This window comes from Bombyx mandarina, chromosome A1, assembly GCF_030267445.1.
Source record: "Bombyx mandarina strain Sakado chromosome A1, ASM3026744v2".
In the NCBI taxonomy this organism is placed as follows: domain Eukaryota; kingdom Metazoa; phylum Arthropoda; class Insecta; order Lepidoptera; family Bombycidae; genus Bombyx; species Bombyx mandarina.
The window spans coordinates 23204002-23220583 of NC_143234.1; the positions used below are offsets into that span (position 1 = coordinate 23204002).

Below are 16582 nucleotides of genomic sequence, written 5' to 3' on the forward strand. Positions count from 1 at the left end.
TCCAACGGATGTAATTCCACAGATTCGATATCGCGATGCGAGATAAGCCGCTCTGGCTTTTCGGGCGTATTTACGTGAATTGAAGATTTATAAGATCTCTTTATTCTCCATCAAAAAGTATTTTATGATTATCATCGGCTTTATGAAGTGTTCCCCAAGCAGCCGACTGCTGGCGAACTATACATGGTTGTCACCTTGCTGTGTGGATGAGAATCTACGCCGAATAATTTAATGGATTTGAGATTCGTTGGTTTTTGATCAGTAACATAAGGTTTTTTTTCGATTTCGGCTTATTCCACGGTCCACTACGTATTGAGTTATTTTTAAATCGACTACTAAATTTGAAAAAAATTTACAGTGAAAAGCCTCGCCCGGTTACGCTGACATAACCTCTCAAGGCTATCAGCTTAGGTAGGAAAAAAAGTGAAGACTTGATTACATTACTTACGTCGTGAAGATTTTTTATTTGCAAATGCTTTTAGTAAATATCACGAAACCCATAAAAGAGTCGCAAAAACATTAAGTATCAGCGTGCTATCAGTGAAGACATTTAGCATTTATGACGGATATTAATCGCAAAAGGTGTTTCACAAATTTGGTATCCCGTTGTCTTGAACCCTAAATAATAGGAAGACAGTGTCACCCAATTTTTCAATGGCTTCGACATTATCCCAAGCAAGTCCTCATCTTCGACATCAAAGCCATTATGTCTTACTTTAACTGACACTTTTTTTTTTTCCGGGCCGAGGGCAGAACCTCCTACGAGGTCCCCGCGCCTAGGGGGCGCGCGGGGTATGTGAGACTCAACGATCTGCAGGTGTTGAGAGCAGACCGCGGGCCCAAGGAATTTAAGGCCCACCCACTAAACGACTCCCCTGCACTCTTACACCCGGCGTCCGATCTCCGTCCGGGGTCAAAACCCGGTCAGAGTAGGGGGGTTCCCGCGGTCAACACTACAACCAGACACGCGGCGCCACCCCGAGGACGCCCGACCGACGGGTCGTCGAGGCGATAGTCGACGACCAACGACGTCGGTCTCCGCGGTACGACGGCCCTTCAGGCCGCCCGGGCGATGCCGCTGGTGTTCCGGGATACCCCGCTGGGCCAGAACCAGCCTGCCGGGTCGTAACGCGATACACCGCCGACCGGGTTGCTCTTCCACAGTATGTTCGGCGACGACAGCGACGACGAAAATGCGGACCGCATCGCAGTCCGCAGCCGCCGACGCGTCGTCCCGTCCTCCTGGTGCCAGCGCGCTAGAGTGACGGTAGCGTGCGGCGCAGTCTCAGCCCCCTTAGGTCGCCCCGTGACCATCACCGGGAGGAGACTGCCTCCTCATAGGGGCCGGAGCTGGACAAACGCCCTCCTTCGACCCCCGGCTCGACCTGACACTGCGTTATGTCTACAAACTTCACAAAATGTATTTTTTTTGGCGGCTTGTGCTGTTTTTGTAATAAAACTTCAAAATCGATTTGATCATTTAGGTGGACGAAAAAATAATAGGAAAAATACGGGGGCCGTCCATGATTTACTGTTTTTTTTTTAATATTTTACTGGTGGTAGGAACCTCTTGACAGTCCGCGCGGGTGGGTACCACCACTCTGCGAGTCCGACAGAAGCACCCGCCGCCTGCGGACGTGCTCATCGACCACTCAATCGCCCGGCCATTGTTCGCCTGGTTTTATTGTTAGCCCGGCCTTTGTTCACCCGGCTTTTGTTCGTGGCACATCTGCCGACAAAGTGTGTTCCCGGAAGTGTTTGTTTTGTTTTGATTTATTTTGTTGTTTCCTTTTTTTTTGTTGTTCTTTCTTTTTCCTGCAGTAATTGTGCCGCATCGCCACCTGTGTTCAATCGAACCGCTAAGTACCGAGAAGTTGGGGCCTCGCCGCTAGGCGAGTGTGTTTAAGACCCGGGACAGCCCCACCTGGGTCAGACATCATGGAAGCTTTATTTACAGAATTCCTCCGACTTCGCCACCCAAAGCTCACTTCTGAGTTTCTGGCTTTCAAGGCCGATCACGCCGTGAGCCCTCTCGCGGATTCCGCCGTGCTCGTCGCTCCCGCGTCGTACACCGCAGCGTCCGCCATGCCTGCCGCTCCCGCGTCGCCTATACTAGTGGGTAAAACTGCTGCGTCGTCCGCCGTGGCCGCCGCTCCCCTGGCGCGATCATCCGCGGGTTCCGTAGGGTCCGACGGACGTCCTGCATCTGCCCGTAGGTCGCCTGCTCCCGAGCCTGCTGCCTCCTCGTCCTCCGACTCTGACTCGGACATGGAGGTCGACCTCGCCCCGCCTCATCGACGGATGGATTCACCCTGGTACAAAAGGGTAAGAAGCGCGCTGCGGAGTCCCGAGCTCCCGCGGCCGCTAAAATTAGTAAAGCCGCGAACGCGTCGCGCCCTCGCCCTCCGACCCCCGTCGCTCCCCCTGCCCGTGCCACACCGTCGCCGCGTCCAGTGGCACAAAATAAAACTCAGACCCCTCCCCCGGTAATCCTTCAAGAGAAGGCAGCTTGGGACCGAGTTTCCCTGGCCCTTCAGGCCAAAAAAATTAATTTTATCAGCGCCCGTAACCTCGCGAACGGGATTCAAATTAAGGTAACGACACCCGACGACCATAGGGCCCTCTCAAGCTACCTCCGAAAGGAGCGTATAAGTTTCCACACTTATACGCTTCAGGAGGAGCGTGAACTTCGCGCGGTCATACGCGGCATCCCAAAGGAATTAGATGCCGATCTCGTCAAGGCCGACCTTCTAGAACAAGGTCTGCCGGTCAATTCCGTGCACCGTATGCACACAGGACGCGGGAGGGAGCCATACAATATGGTTCTCGTCGCTCTCCAGCCTACCCCCGAGGGCAAGCAAATTTTCAACGTACGAACAGTCTGTAGGCTTTCCGGAATAACCGTCGAAACCCCCCATAAAAAAGGCACTCCGAGCCAGTGCCATAACTGTCAGTTGTACGGGCACTCTTCCCGTAATTGTCATGCGCGCTCCCGATGCGTCAAGTGTTTGGGCGATCACGCCACGAGCCTTTGCACTCGCGATCAAAAAACTGCTACGGAACCGCCTAGCTGCGTCCTGTGCCGAACACAGGGTCACCCCGCGAATTACCGTGGTTGCTCCCGAGCCCCTAAAATAAATCGCCGCGTCGCCCGCCAAAACCGCCTCCGAGCTTTCGGCCCAGACATCAAAGCCAGGGCACCCTCTGTGCCGAAGGCTAAGCCTGCTTTCGTGCCGGCGTCGGTGCCCAGCGTCTCGGCCTGGGCTAAACCGTTGCCGTACACGAACACGGCTACAACTCTCTCCCCCGCGACTCGTCCCACCCCCGCGATACGTCCCTCCCCCGCGACCTGCCCTCCGACCGCGTCCGACAATCTCGCTCTAGCGATCGACTTTTTTCAGTCGATCAACTTTGATCGCGTTAATGCTTTGGGCGACGCCATTCGCGCCGCCTCCACTGCACAACACTTCATCGCCGTTGTGCAAGAATACGCTGACGTATACGCGTCGTTAAATACGTACGTCCTGCCCTCACTCCGCCGGTAATCAATGGCGTACATAAGTAGAATCAAGCCCCTATCCGTAACGATAGGATTTTTTAACGCTTACGGTCTCACAAATCAACGTGATCAGGTTTGTGATTTTTTGCGTGACCATCAAATTGACATCTTTTTGGTGCAGGAGACCCTGTTTAAGCCCGCGCGCCGCGACCCTAAAATCGCGAACTACAACATGGTTAGGAACGACAGGCTCACTGCTCGTGGTGGTGGTACCGTCATTTACTATAGAAGAGCCCTACATTGCGTCCCACTCGACCCCCCCGCGCTTTCTAACATCGAAGCATCAGTATGCCGAATCTCACTGACTGGACACGCGCCGATCGTTATCGCGTCCGTTTATCTTCCACCGGATAAAATTGTTCTAAGTAGTGATATTGAGGCGCTGCTCGGCATGGGAAGCTCTGTCATTCTGGCGGGTGACCTAAATTGTAAACACGTCTGGTGGAACTCTCACACCTCAACCCCTAATGGCAGGCGCCTCGACGCGTTAGTCGATGATCTCACCTTCGATATCGTCGCTCCGCTGACCCCGACTCACTACCCGCTAAATATCGCGCATCGCCCGGATATACTCGACATAGCGTTATTAAAAAACGTAACTCTGCGCTTACATTCGATTGAAGTAGTTTCAGAGTTAGATTCAGACCATCGTCCCGTCATTATGAAGCTCGGTCGCGCTCCCGATTCCGTTCCCGTCACGAGGACTGTGGTGGATTGGCACACGCTGGGCATCAGCCTGGCTGAATCTGATCCACCATCGCTTCCGTTTAGTCCGGACTCTATCCCGTCTCCTCAGGATACCGCTGAAGCCATAGACATCGTAACGTCACACATCACCTCGACATAAGATAGGTCATCGAAGCAAGTTGTAGCGGAGGACTTCCTTCACCGCTTCAAATTGCCCGACGATATTAGGGAACTCCTTAGAGCTAAGAACGCCTCGATCCGTGCGTACGACAGGTATCCTACCGCGGAAAATCGTATTCGAATGCGTGCCCTACAACGCGACGTAAAGTCTCGCATCACCGAAGTCCGAGATGCCAGATGGTCTGATTTCTTAGAAGGACTCGCTCCCTCTCAAAGGTCTTACTACCGCTTAGCTCGTACTCTCAAATCGGATACGGTAGTAACTATGCCCCCCCTCGTAGGCCCCTCAGGCCAACTCGCGGCGTTCGATGATGACGAAAAAGCAGAGCTGCTGGCCGATACATTGCAAGCCCAGTGCATGCCCAGCATTCAATCCGCGGACCCTGTTCATGTAGAATTAGTAGACAGTGAGGTAGAACACAGAGCCTCCTTGCCACCCTTGGACGCGTTACCGCCCGTCACCTCAATGGAAGTTAAAGACCTGATCAAAGACCTACGTCCTCGCAAGGCTCCCGGTTCCGACGGTATATCTAACCGCGTTATTAAACTTTTACCCGTCCAACTCATCGTGATGTTGGCATCTATTTTCAATGCCGCTATGGCGAACTGTATCTTTCCCACGGTGTGGAAAGAAGCGGACGTTATCGGCATACACAAACCCGGTAAACCAAAAAATAATCCGACGAGTTACCGCCCGATTAGCCTCCTCATGTCTCTAGGCAAACTGTATGAGCGTCTGCTCTACAAACGCCTCAGAGACTTCGTCTCATCCAAGGGCATTCTCATCAATGAACAATTCGGATTCCGTGCAAATCACTCATGCGTACAACAGGTGCACCGCCTCACGGAGCACATTCTTGTGGGACTTAATCGACCAAAACCGTTATACACGGGAGCTCTCTTCTTCGACGTCGCAAAAGCGTTCGACAAAGTCTGGCACAACGGTTTGATTTTCAAACTATTCAACATGGGCGTGCCGGATAGTCTCGTGCTCATCATACGGGACTTCTTGTCGAACCGCTCTTTTCGATATCGAGTAGAGGGAACCCGCTCCTCCCCGCGACCACTCACGGCTGGAGTGCCGCAAGGCTCCGTTCTCTCACCGCTCTTATTTAGTTTATTTATTAATGATATTCCCCGGTCGCCGCCGACCCAGCTAGCCTTATTCGCTGACGACACAACCGTTTACTACTCAAGTAGAAACAAGTCCCTAATCGCGAGTAAACTCCAGAGCGCAGCGTTAGCCCTCGGACAGTGGTTCCGAAAATGGCGCATAGACATCAACCCGGCGAAAAGCACAGCAGTGTTATTTCAAAGGGGAAACTCACCGCTTATTTCCTCCCGCATTAGGAGGAGAAATATCACTCCCCCGATCACCCTCTTCGGCCAACCTATACCCTGGGTCAGGAAGGTTAAGTACCTGGGAGTCACCCTGGATGCATCCATGACATTCCGCCCACACATAAAAACAGTCCGCGACCGTGCCGCATTCATTCTCGGCAGACTCTATCCCATGATCTGTAAGCGGAGTAAAATGTCCCTTCGGAACAAGGTGACACTTTACAAAACTTGCATAAGGCCCGTCATTACTTACGCGAGTGTGGTGTTCGCTCACGCGGCCCGCACACACATAGACACCCTCCAATCCCTACAATCCCGCTTTTGCAGGTTAGCCGTCGGGGCTCCGTGGTTCGTGAGGAACGTTGACCTACACGACGACCTGGGCCTTGAATCAATCCAGAAATACATGAAGTCAGCGTCGGAACGGTACTTCGATAAGGCTATGCGTCATGATAATCGCCTTATCGTTGCCGCCGCTGACTACTCACCGAATCCTGATCATGCAGGAGCCAGTCACCGTCGACGCCCTAGACACGTCCTTACGGATCCATCAGATCCGATACCAAACCTTTGCATTAGATGCCTTCAGCTCTAATACTAGGAGCAGGCTTAGGGACCCCAGTAACCGTACTCGTCGAACTCGACAAAGAGGTCGACGTGCAACCTAGCCCATGCATCAGCCTGCTGAGTTTCTCGCCGGATCTTCTCAGCGGGTCGCGATTCCGATCCGGTAGTAGATTCATTCGCGAAGCAATTGCTCTTGAGTTGTTAGGTCTCCTTCGGAGGCGCTCGGGCAGCTGTTAGCAAATCCCACCCCTCCTGGCTGAGCCTTTGCTCGCCCACCTGTCCTGGTGAAACTGGAAAGGCCTTCGGGCCACCAGTAATCTCTCAATCATAAAAAAAAAAAAAAAAAAAACCACCGCTCTGCCTATTTCTTCCGTGAAGCAGTAATGCGTTTCGGTTTGAAGGGTGGGGCAGCCGTTGTAACTATACTTGAGATCTTAGAACTTATATCTCAAGGTGGATGGCGCATTTACGTTGTGAATGTCTATGGGCTCCAGTAACCACTTAACACCAGGTGGGCTGTGAGCTCGTCAAACCATCTAAGTATAAAAAAAAAAACATCTATTTAATAGCATCATAACTAATTACGTCCAGAGAGATTAATTAAGAAAAATCTTTTCCTTCGGCCGATATTGTCGGAGCAAAACGTGTCATTGTCATGTGTGCCAGTTGTGAGTGCAATGTAACGTCCATGGATAAAACCGAATAGTGATGAGTAAAAAACCGATGAGCATCAAATTTTTAAGAATATACGTAATTACCATGTTTCCACGAACGGACATCACGATTAAAGTATAACATTGTAAGTACCCTCAGCCTGTGTGTACCACGAGGCAGATGAACCCATGAGCATTCCGTTTTGAAAGTCATGGCTGTCATAGAATTCTACTGAGATACCGATATTATGTTGAAAGTAGGTGACGATTTTGCGATTAGTCTAATGGTAAAAAGCCTACTTCTATTTATAGCTTACGCAAATCTCATAAATATTACGGTCTACATTTAAATAGCGCCTCCTAAATATTTTCTTCTCAGTATTATTTATCGACATACGATAAAAACTGCGGCTTAAATACATTTATATTTATTTCATTAAAAACGTGCTTTACAGTCATGAATATCATAAATCATTTTATTGTTCAATTTTATTATTTAATTTTATTTAATAATTAAATTATTAATCCGCACGTTTCGAGACACTATATATACACATGTGCTCTGTTCAATTGAAAATATAAATCCAAATATGTTGTTTATACGCAGCCTTGATTTTTACAAGAAGCTATTATGTTTATTGGTGCTCATGGTGATGATGCAACAGTTCGCAGCAGAGCCGGTGATTAATTCTGTTTATTTTATTAATTTTAATTTTATGCAGCCGTACTGGTGGTAGGACCTCTTGTTAGTCCGCACGGGTAGGCACCACCAACCTGCCTATTTCTGCCGTGAAGCAGTAATGCGTTTTGGTTTGAAGGGCGGGGCAGCTGTTCTAACTATACTGAGACCTTAGAACTTATATCTCAAGGTGGGTGGCGGCATTTAGACGTTGTAGATGTCTATGGGCTCCATTAATCACTTAACACCAGGTGGGCTGTGAGCTCGTCCACCCATCTAAGCAATGAAAAAAAACACTCGTAATAAATTTTTCAAGAGTTCTATCTATGGTCAGATGTATTTACAATCCTCAAGTTACTAAGTGGTTACCGGAGTCTTGAGAATTCACAACGTGAACCACCTATGTATGTCTGCCTCAAGTCAGTCTAAATTTTTATACAATCAGTTGTTAGCAAATCCCACCCCTCCTGGTTGAGCCTTTGCTCGCCCACATGTCCTGGTGAAACTGGAAAGGCCTCCGGGCCACCAGTAATATTTCAATCATAAAAAAATTTACCAACAACAGCTGTAAATACTACTAATCATTGTAAACAGGCAAATATAAAAAACACAGAAATACCATTTACCTTCTTCATTATTCAATCGATATGTCGATATATCGATTAACGTCGCATTTTGTTTTTCCTTAAATTTTCAACAACAAAACAAAAAACAAAAAAGTTAATGTAAATTTTGAGTGTTCTGTGATTATAAGTCCAATATCGATGAAGTCAAGTCTATACATACATTTATACAATAAATACGTACAGGGAAATTCAGATAAATTCCTACCAGGCAGTTTCTGACCGATTTCCTTTTTATTTGATGAGTATTGTGGGTTGACCAAAATAACTTCCCTACTCTCTCTAATTAAAAAGTCGTAACCTAAAAGACAAAACAATAATACATTAGATTATTTATTATTCAACATCCCGGTCACCGTCCACGTCGAACCCGTCGCTTGCGACGAAGGGCTCGACGAGTGAATTAACCCATAAACACAGCCCACTGAGTTTCTCGCCGGATCATCTCAGTGGGTCACGTTTCCAATCCGGTGGTAGATTCTGCGAAGCACTGCTCTTGCTAGGGCCAGTGTTAGCAACACTCCCGGTTTGAGCCAGGTGAGCTCATCTACTAAGGTTACGCTGACATAGCCCCTCAAGGCTATCAGCTTAGGTAGGAAAGAAACTCAACATTTCTAAGTAGGATCAAATCCTGTATTATGGGTGTCGGAAAGATACTTTTTTTTTTAACGCTGGGGAATCCATTTACGGTTACCCGGTCGAGAGGGGTAAGAGACCGGGTTATGTCGGACTCCGGCGTCTCCAGAGAAGAACAGGGAGAAGAAGAAGACAGGGGTCCTCCTCTTTTCCCAATTCCTGCCGGGAGATTACGCCTTGAAAAAGGTGCGCGAGGCACTGCACGGCGTCAGCCCCCGCAAAACCGACTACCGACTAAACCCCATCGAGCCCCACCACTCCGACTTCACGAAACCCACGGTACCGCACAGTGCGCGCCGAAGGTGTCGGAAAGATACTAGGCAACAACAACGCCGACTACAACCGGGGTTCTAGCCTGGACCAATCTTACAAACCACTCAACCACTAGAGGTTCAGCCGTCTAATAGTATATTTATTTCAAGGTGTCAAGAGAGAAGAGAACTCTGGGATGGCTCCGTAAAGATTGCAACAATCCAATCTATTGGAAACACGCCAACACGGCGATCGAGAAGTATGGTCAGTTACACAACATCAAGCACAAGTTCAAGGTGCATAAGGTTGTCGAGGTGAAGCAGCTCCTGTCCAACCTCCTCACGACGATATCCTTCATGGCGTGCTCAGACCTGAAGCCAGGCGTGTACGTAAACTGCGAAGTGAGCTTGTATGAGGGCGGCCCCTGTTGCGATAACTGGAAAACCGTGTGCCCTAATTTATATTAAACGTTAATATTTGAATAAATTGACGTGAGCATGAATAAATCGTTGCTTTTTTTAAAATTAGTTTACATTTAGAGCTCTTCTTGGGACGATTTTGGTTTGCTTTTCGTGACGCGAGTTATTTGGGAATTGCGGAATATGCGAGTGCGGTGAATCAATTTATCGAACACAAAAATGATTTTAATCGTTTTCTTTTCCAAGTATTTTTTTTGGTAATTTCATTTTTTGTCTTAGCTTTTTTGTTTTGTTTTAAATCCGACATAATCTAATGTTAGGCACGTCAAACAAAATATGTTACAACTCCATATGTGTGTTGTTCAACAGATAATGTATGCCATAATTACCTTTTTTACTCAAAGCTAGTAATTTCTGAGTTCCGAAATCTTTGTTCCAATTTGAAGGAAAAGACAGTCATTCTAACACGAACGTTTGACTTCAAGACGTATGGTGATTTTTCCGTTATATTTTAGTTCTTCTTCATCTTTAAATATATTATGAAGTTATATCCCTCATGTAATTTTGTTGAAATAAATGATGCGATCAACCGAAGTGTATATGAGATGTTGCAAGCGAACAAACTCGTAATTATTTCGAAGAACAAATTCGTGCAAAATTCTAACAAACCAAAAGCTGCATTTAAAGTAATAAAACTTTACAATCTTCCCTGTACTTTGCGCCACCTGCTCTTACAACTCCCACTTCACATTATGAACTTAAAACAAAACAACTTATATTAAGCTTTATTGTTCAGGCCTTAAGGCCATTTTCAGAGTGGTCGTTGTCGTCATGACGTAATTTTATTGGCTGACGTGGCCCTCTCACAGCACCCGGCATCTGCTTCTGTTTGTTTATTATCAGGCTCTCCGAAAGCACGAGTGGATGAGTCCATCGTTTTGATGTCCGCCTTCGAGACCTCATTTGAAATCAGATCTTTTTATATTATGATCGCTAATAATCTGAATAGACAGATCGAAAAGCATTAAAATATAGAATTTACTAGCTGACCCGGCAAACGTTGTTTTGCTATATATAAGATTTCTAGGGAATTTCTAGTGTAAAAAAAACCTAACTTATTGTAAGTGTATAAGGATGTGGTAAATGAGTGAAAGAAGCATGTAGGGCTGTAAACTATCAGGGAATATAAAAATAACAAAACCTCATTCAACCACATAATGCCTCATTTTAACAAAAAAACAAATTGTGCAAAAAATAAAAAATAAATGTTAGGGATTTTTTTTTCACAGGAGAAAATGGACAACCCTTAACACTTAAGAGGTATGAAAAATAAATAGTAGCCGATTCTCAGACCTACTGAACGTGCATATAAAATTTCATAAAAATCGGTCAAACCGTTTCAGAGGAATATTATTATGGTAACTAACATTGATGTTTGAAGTTCATCTTGAAGCGAGACCGGTCCTTATTGGTTCTGCGAATTCGGCGTAATGTTCTGTTTGTTCTTGTGACACGAGAATTTTATATATAAGATTCAGATAAGAAACAACGAGAATAAGAATCCTCGAGAAATATAAAGATAATAAAATAATAATATTTTTCCAATAGTACCAGGATAACATGATACATGGGAGATATTTGAAGGAGCACCGCTGACGTTCCGTGTTCCATTTCACGATCGAACGGATGCAATTCCACGAATCCGATATAGAAGTATACGGCGACAGCTAAACCGCTGCCGGTGTCTGCCAAATACAGTATATATAAATATAATATATGCAGTAGTGTTTCTGTTATTTATGGTGCCCTAGTATATAATTTTTTAAGCCTTATTATATTACTAGCTGTACCCATCCGCTTCGCTGGGCATTTAAAATTAACATTATTATTTCTTACCACCACAAAGATTGTCTTCATTAACGCCCCCGCAACTGGTGTAGCGAGTCCAACACTCATTTAAATATTAGCCTATCCATTAAGTATATGTATTTTCTATATGGATACCAAATTTCAAGTCAATCGGATGCATGGTTCAGTAGTTATAACGGAACACCCGTAAAAACCACTGTAGATTTATATATTAGTATAGATATGCAGTAGATGTGTTTCTGTTATTTATGGTGGCCTAGTATATAATTTTTAAGCCTTATTTATATTATTAATTCAGGGGTTTTTGTTCGCGCGACAGCGCGACGTTTGTAAATGTTCGGCTCAACTCGGGTGCCGTCGCCCGTACGCACCCCGCACCTCTCATAACAGTGCGGTACATGACGGCACGCGGAGATACGCTCGTTCGATATTGAGTAAATTGTGCGCGCGCGCCCTTCGTTATATACTAAGTAAAAGGTTGAGTGTGAACCGGTGAAAAGGTGTATGTGCCACCCATCGCAGAGGAGCACCACTACGACCATGATAGTGCCAGCATCAACCTCCAAGTAAGTCCCGTTTTCCTACCTACCCTTTCGTGTCCGCTTATTCTCCGCAGAGTTCATATGCTCCCTTTCAGCTCATCAGCTCACGTTTAAGGTGACGCTCACCTGCGTCACCATTTTTTGGTCCTTCAAGCTTTGAACCCTAAATCCTCTGGATACAATCCATTGCCCTCCATAGACCCACCCAAATTTTTAAATACAAACGGATCAAAAAAAAAAATTGGCCCTTTGTAGGTTTCAATCGGTTATAATCAGCCCATTATTTAACTCTAAAACTTATTTACTATAATAATATCTTCATTTCGTTGTTTATAATAATTACTAACACGGCAAAAGTATATAAATTGTCTGCCCATTATACAATCACTTCATTCCAATTTACCCACAACAATAAAAAGTTATTATTAAAAGTTAAAACGAAGAACGTAAACAAGTAGGGACTTATCGTCTCGGCTCATCGAATGAATATTATATATACCTATCTAAATATAATTCTAATCATATAGACCTCATTAGTACATTAGTTTGATTTTTAAAAGTGTAGAACATTGATGATTTTTTTCATTAAATTTGTTGTCAAAGCGTATCGTGATTTGTGTCATTTCATTATACTTTAACTTTTATCGTAATTACATACTTGTAGGTACGTACAATTCCTACGATATTTAGGTGCTTGCGCGCCACAGTACAGTTTACAACAGTAAATCAACTGTAACTTTGATTTGTGCCATAGTTCGGTGTAGAACAGTAGGTCAAAGGTTTTTGGAAAAAAAAAATTGTTTTCATTTACATTATCATTACACAGGGTAGGTTCAGTATACAGGGTGCCCCATTTTGTTTTTTTTATTATAATTTATTTTTATTTTTAGAACACACTTTTTTTTTCTTGTCTTTTTTTTCTCTTCACCTTTGTTTAGTTAAGTCCATATATTGTTATCAATGCCGTCGAAATCTCAGGCAGCTATTTTTCGAGAAGCAACAAAATTCATAACATTATTAAAGGAAATTGCCTTGTCCATACTGGCTGGGGACAGAATAAAATATGACATGGCCGATTTGTCTGCTCGCTTGCCTAGATTGGATACCAATAAATCTAAACTAGAAGATGTATATTATGAGATCCTCGATGACGAGGATCTCTTAGAGGAGCAGGAAAAAATGTACACAAAAAATTATGAGACCTCGATTGCTGACTACCATGACATCTTAGTAGCATGGGAAAAAATAAACTCGAAGCCTGCTTCCTCACCCAGCTCTCAACCCTCAACTTCTAGTACGCTGACGACTGTTCTGCCTAAAATTGCCCTCCCCAAGTTCAGCTCAAAGGTCGAAGATTGGCCTTCATTTATCACAATTTTTAAAAGTCTCACGGATGATATGCTCACTCTCTCAGATTCTGTCAAACTCCATTATTTGTTTTCATGCCTATCGGGCGAAGCGCTTGGTATGGTGTCTCATCTCAAAATTACTAATGAGAATTTCTCCGTTGCCTTGGACATTTTAACCAGGCGCTACGAGAATCGCCGCGTGCTGATTGATAGGTTTGTGGACATCATAATGAGCCTCCCAAATATACATTCACGCTCTAATATCCGCACACTCTTTTTGACACCTTTGATTTCCGCGCAATCAGCCCTTAGTAATCTAGATCTGCCCATGAAAGACTGCGATTATATCTTTGTCTCGATAGTGGTGCGAAAACTCAAAGGTGAGCTCCGCACTCTCTTCGAACGTAGACATGGGTCGCGTCAGTCTTTACCCACTTTAAAAAATTTAATCTCTTTTTTAGAAGAACACGCGCGCTATAATGAGACCGAATGGTCTAATACAACATACTCCCAATACAATCAACCTTCTCAAAAGTCTGGTTTTTCTCGTAGGCAGTCTCCCACTTCTAAGCCCCTTCAAGTTACACGACAAACACAATATCAACAGCGTCGGCCTTTTACCCCAAATAATTCCCGCCCAGAGTATCTACCCCGAACTACTGCCCCACCATGGCAAATTAACTCAGCTCACCCTACTCAGCTCTCCCAAAATAATAACTTATATTGTCCATATTGCAATACAAAAGGGCACAAACTAATTACGTGTACTCGCTACAATGATCAGCCAATACAGGGTAGATGGGACTTTATTAGAGCCCGCGAGCGTTGTCAACGCTGTCTAGGACCGCACTATGAAAACGAGTGCAAAACCACGGGTGTGTGTAAGGAATGTGGAAGTGCTAATCATCACACCTCACTTCACCGCCATGGCGCATCGTCTCCAACACAGTCATCTGCACATCTCCTTCCCCTGAATTTACGGGAGCAGCCTAGGCAGCGCCCTACTCATTGTCCTCGGGCACGCTCGTCACATGCGACCTCGCATACGCCGAGCCCATCACACACACCACAAGTGGCTTCACCACATTTGCCCTGGTTGTATAAAGAGGCAAATAGGCCAGTCTCACCCCAAGAGTATCAAACTCATGGTTCTTCGCTACATCAATCGCGATCACCACGCCGGAACCAATGACTATCTACCATCACAGAACACGACCAGGAAGAGAAATACGCTCAGCTCATGCACACCCATACAACACACACTCGTCCCACGGTATCAACACAAACCATAACTTCAGCACAACATGAAAACCACAACCCTAATACACCCATATTATTGCCTACTGTCACCTTAGAAATAGCAGATGTTCATGGTCAATTTCAAAGAGCACGAGCCTTATTGGATTGTGGCAGTATGGTAACATTAATTACTCAGCGCATGGCTCGAACTTTACAACTACCCCTAAAGAATACTTCATTACAAATTTCGGGAGTGGGAAATCAGCGCACACAGTACTCCAAGGCATCAATCAAAATTGTATGTCGACCCACTCATAGCGAAACACCTACGATAACGGCTACAGCTCATATTTTAAAACATGTTACCGGTTATCTGCCTCTAGGGAAGGTACAGGATATATCACATATGGTAGACCAGTCAACGATCCCCTTAGCTGATCAAGGATACCATACACCAGCTCCAATTGATCTGTTGTTAGGCTCGGATATCCTCGGACAGGTTTTAGATGGGACTAAAGTCTCATTGGGGCCGGCAGGCCAATAGCCTTCGGCACGGTATTTGATTTTGCATTGTTAGGACCCATACACGATTTGTATACTGCTCCTGTAAGCAAAACTGAATCGGCTCACATTGTCAGCGCACAACCAGAACTCGAGGTATCTACACATGACATTCGCAAGAGCCTTGAGAAGTTCTGGGAATCTGAAGAGCCCCAACTTCATGTTGAAACTACCCCTTTGCAAGATCAGTGTGAAGAAATATTCCGCACTACCACTACCCGTAAACCCTCAGGTCAATATACGGTAACTTTACCCTTTTTACATAATATGCCCGAGCTAGGAAGTACTCATGCCATAGCATTGCGCAGGTTTCTTAATCTTGAAAAGAAGTTACAAGCTGACCCATATCTCCGTGTGAAATACATTGACTTCATGGCAGATTATCAGAAGCTGGGTCACATGTCCCCATGCCACCCGAGTACTTTTGCTCATAAGCCTCACTTCTATATCCCTCATCATGGTATCTTCAAGTCGGGATCAGACAAGCTACGCACTGTTTTTGATGGTAGCTGTAAAAGCTCAAATGGTGTCAGCCTAAATGATTGTTTACACACTGGTCCAGCTCTTCAACAGGACATTGTCGATATTATCTTGTCGTTTAGAACTCATCCCGTAGTTTTCAGCACTGACATTTGTATGATGTTCAGAAACATACTCATACATCCCGATCAGAGGCGTTACCAGCTCATTCTCTGGCGCTCTTCGCCAGATCAGCCTCTGCTTACATATGCCTTAAACACTGTTACATACGGGTTACGATCAAGCCCATATCATGCTATACGCACTTTAATCCAATTAGCGGATGATGAAGGTCATCGCTATCCTGCAGCTGCTCAAGTGCTGCGCAAGTCCATATTCGTCGATGATATTCTCACTGGTCACGATTCTGTAGTAAAGGCTCAAGCTCTCCAAAACGACTTGATTAACTTACTAGCCTTAGGTGGTTTTCAGCTCAGTAAATGGACCTCAAACTGCCCTCAGCTTCTTGAAAGATTTCCCGATGATCAGTGTGACATGCCCAAGGACTTTGACATTAGCCCAGACTCCAACTCCATAAAAGTATTAGGTATACAGTGGATTCCTCAATCGGATGAGTTAACTTATCTTATTTCTCTCCCCTCAATAAAACAAATTACCAAACGCTCAATCCTCAGCACAGTCGCCTCTCTTTATGACCCTAACGGTTGGGTTACACCTGTTATCTTCCGCGCAAAGCTTCTCCTACAGAAGCTGTGGCTTCTAAAGTTAGAATGGGACGAACACACCCCTGTTGAAGTGCAGACAGAATGGAACCGCATATCACAGGATCTGCCCCAATTGTCAACCCTTCGTTTGCCTCGCCTTATTTGTACAAACAAACTTAAGTCTACTTACTCGCTTCACGGGTTCGCAGACGCCTCAGAGGCAGGTTTTGCTGCCGTTATTT

General features: G+C 45.4%; 2 protein-coding genes across 23 annotated transcripts in view; one reads left to right on the forward strand and one right to left on the reverse strand.

The window, feature by feature from the left end:
* rg (A kinase anchor protein rugose) overlaps positions 1-16582 on the reverse strand; it is a 633801-nt gene that overhangs the window by 418261 nt on the left and 198958 nt on the right. The gene's annotated exons all lie outside the window — the stretch shown is intronic.
* Positions 6945-9644, forward strand: LOC114248004 (uncharacterized). Its single transcript, XM_028181113.2, has 2 exons — positions 6945-7667; positions 9348-9644. The coding sequence occupies exons 1-2, from the start codon at positions 7578-7580 to the stop codon at positions 9642-9644; spliced, it is 387 nt and encodes a 128-aa protein (XP_028036914.2). The 5' UTR covers positions 6945-7577.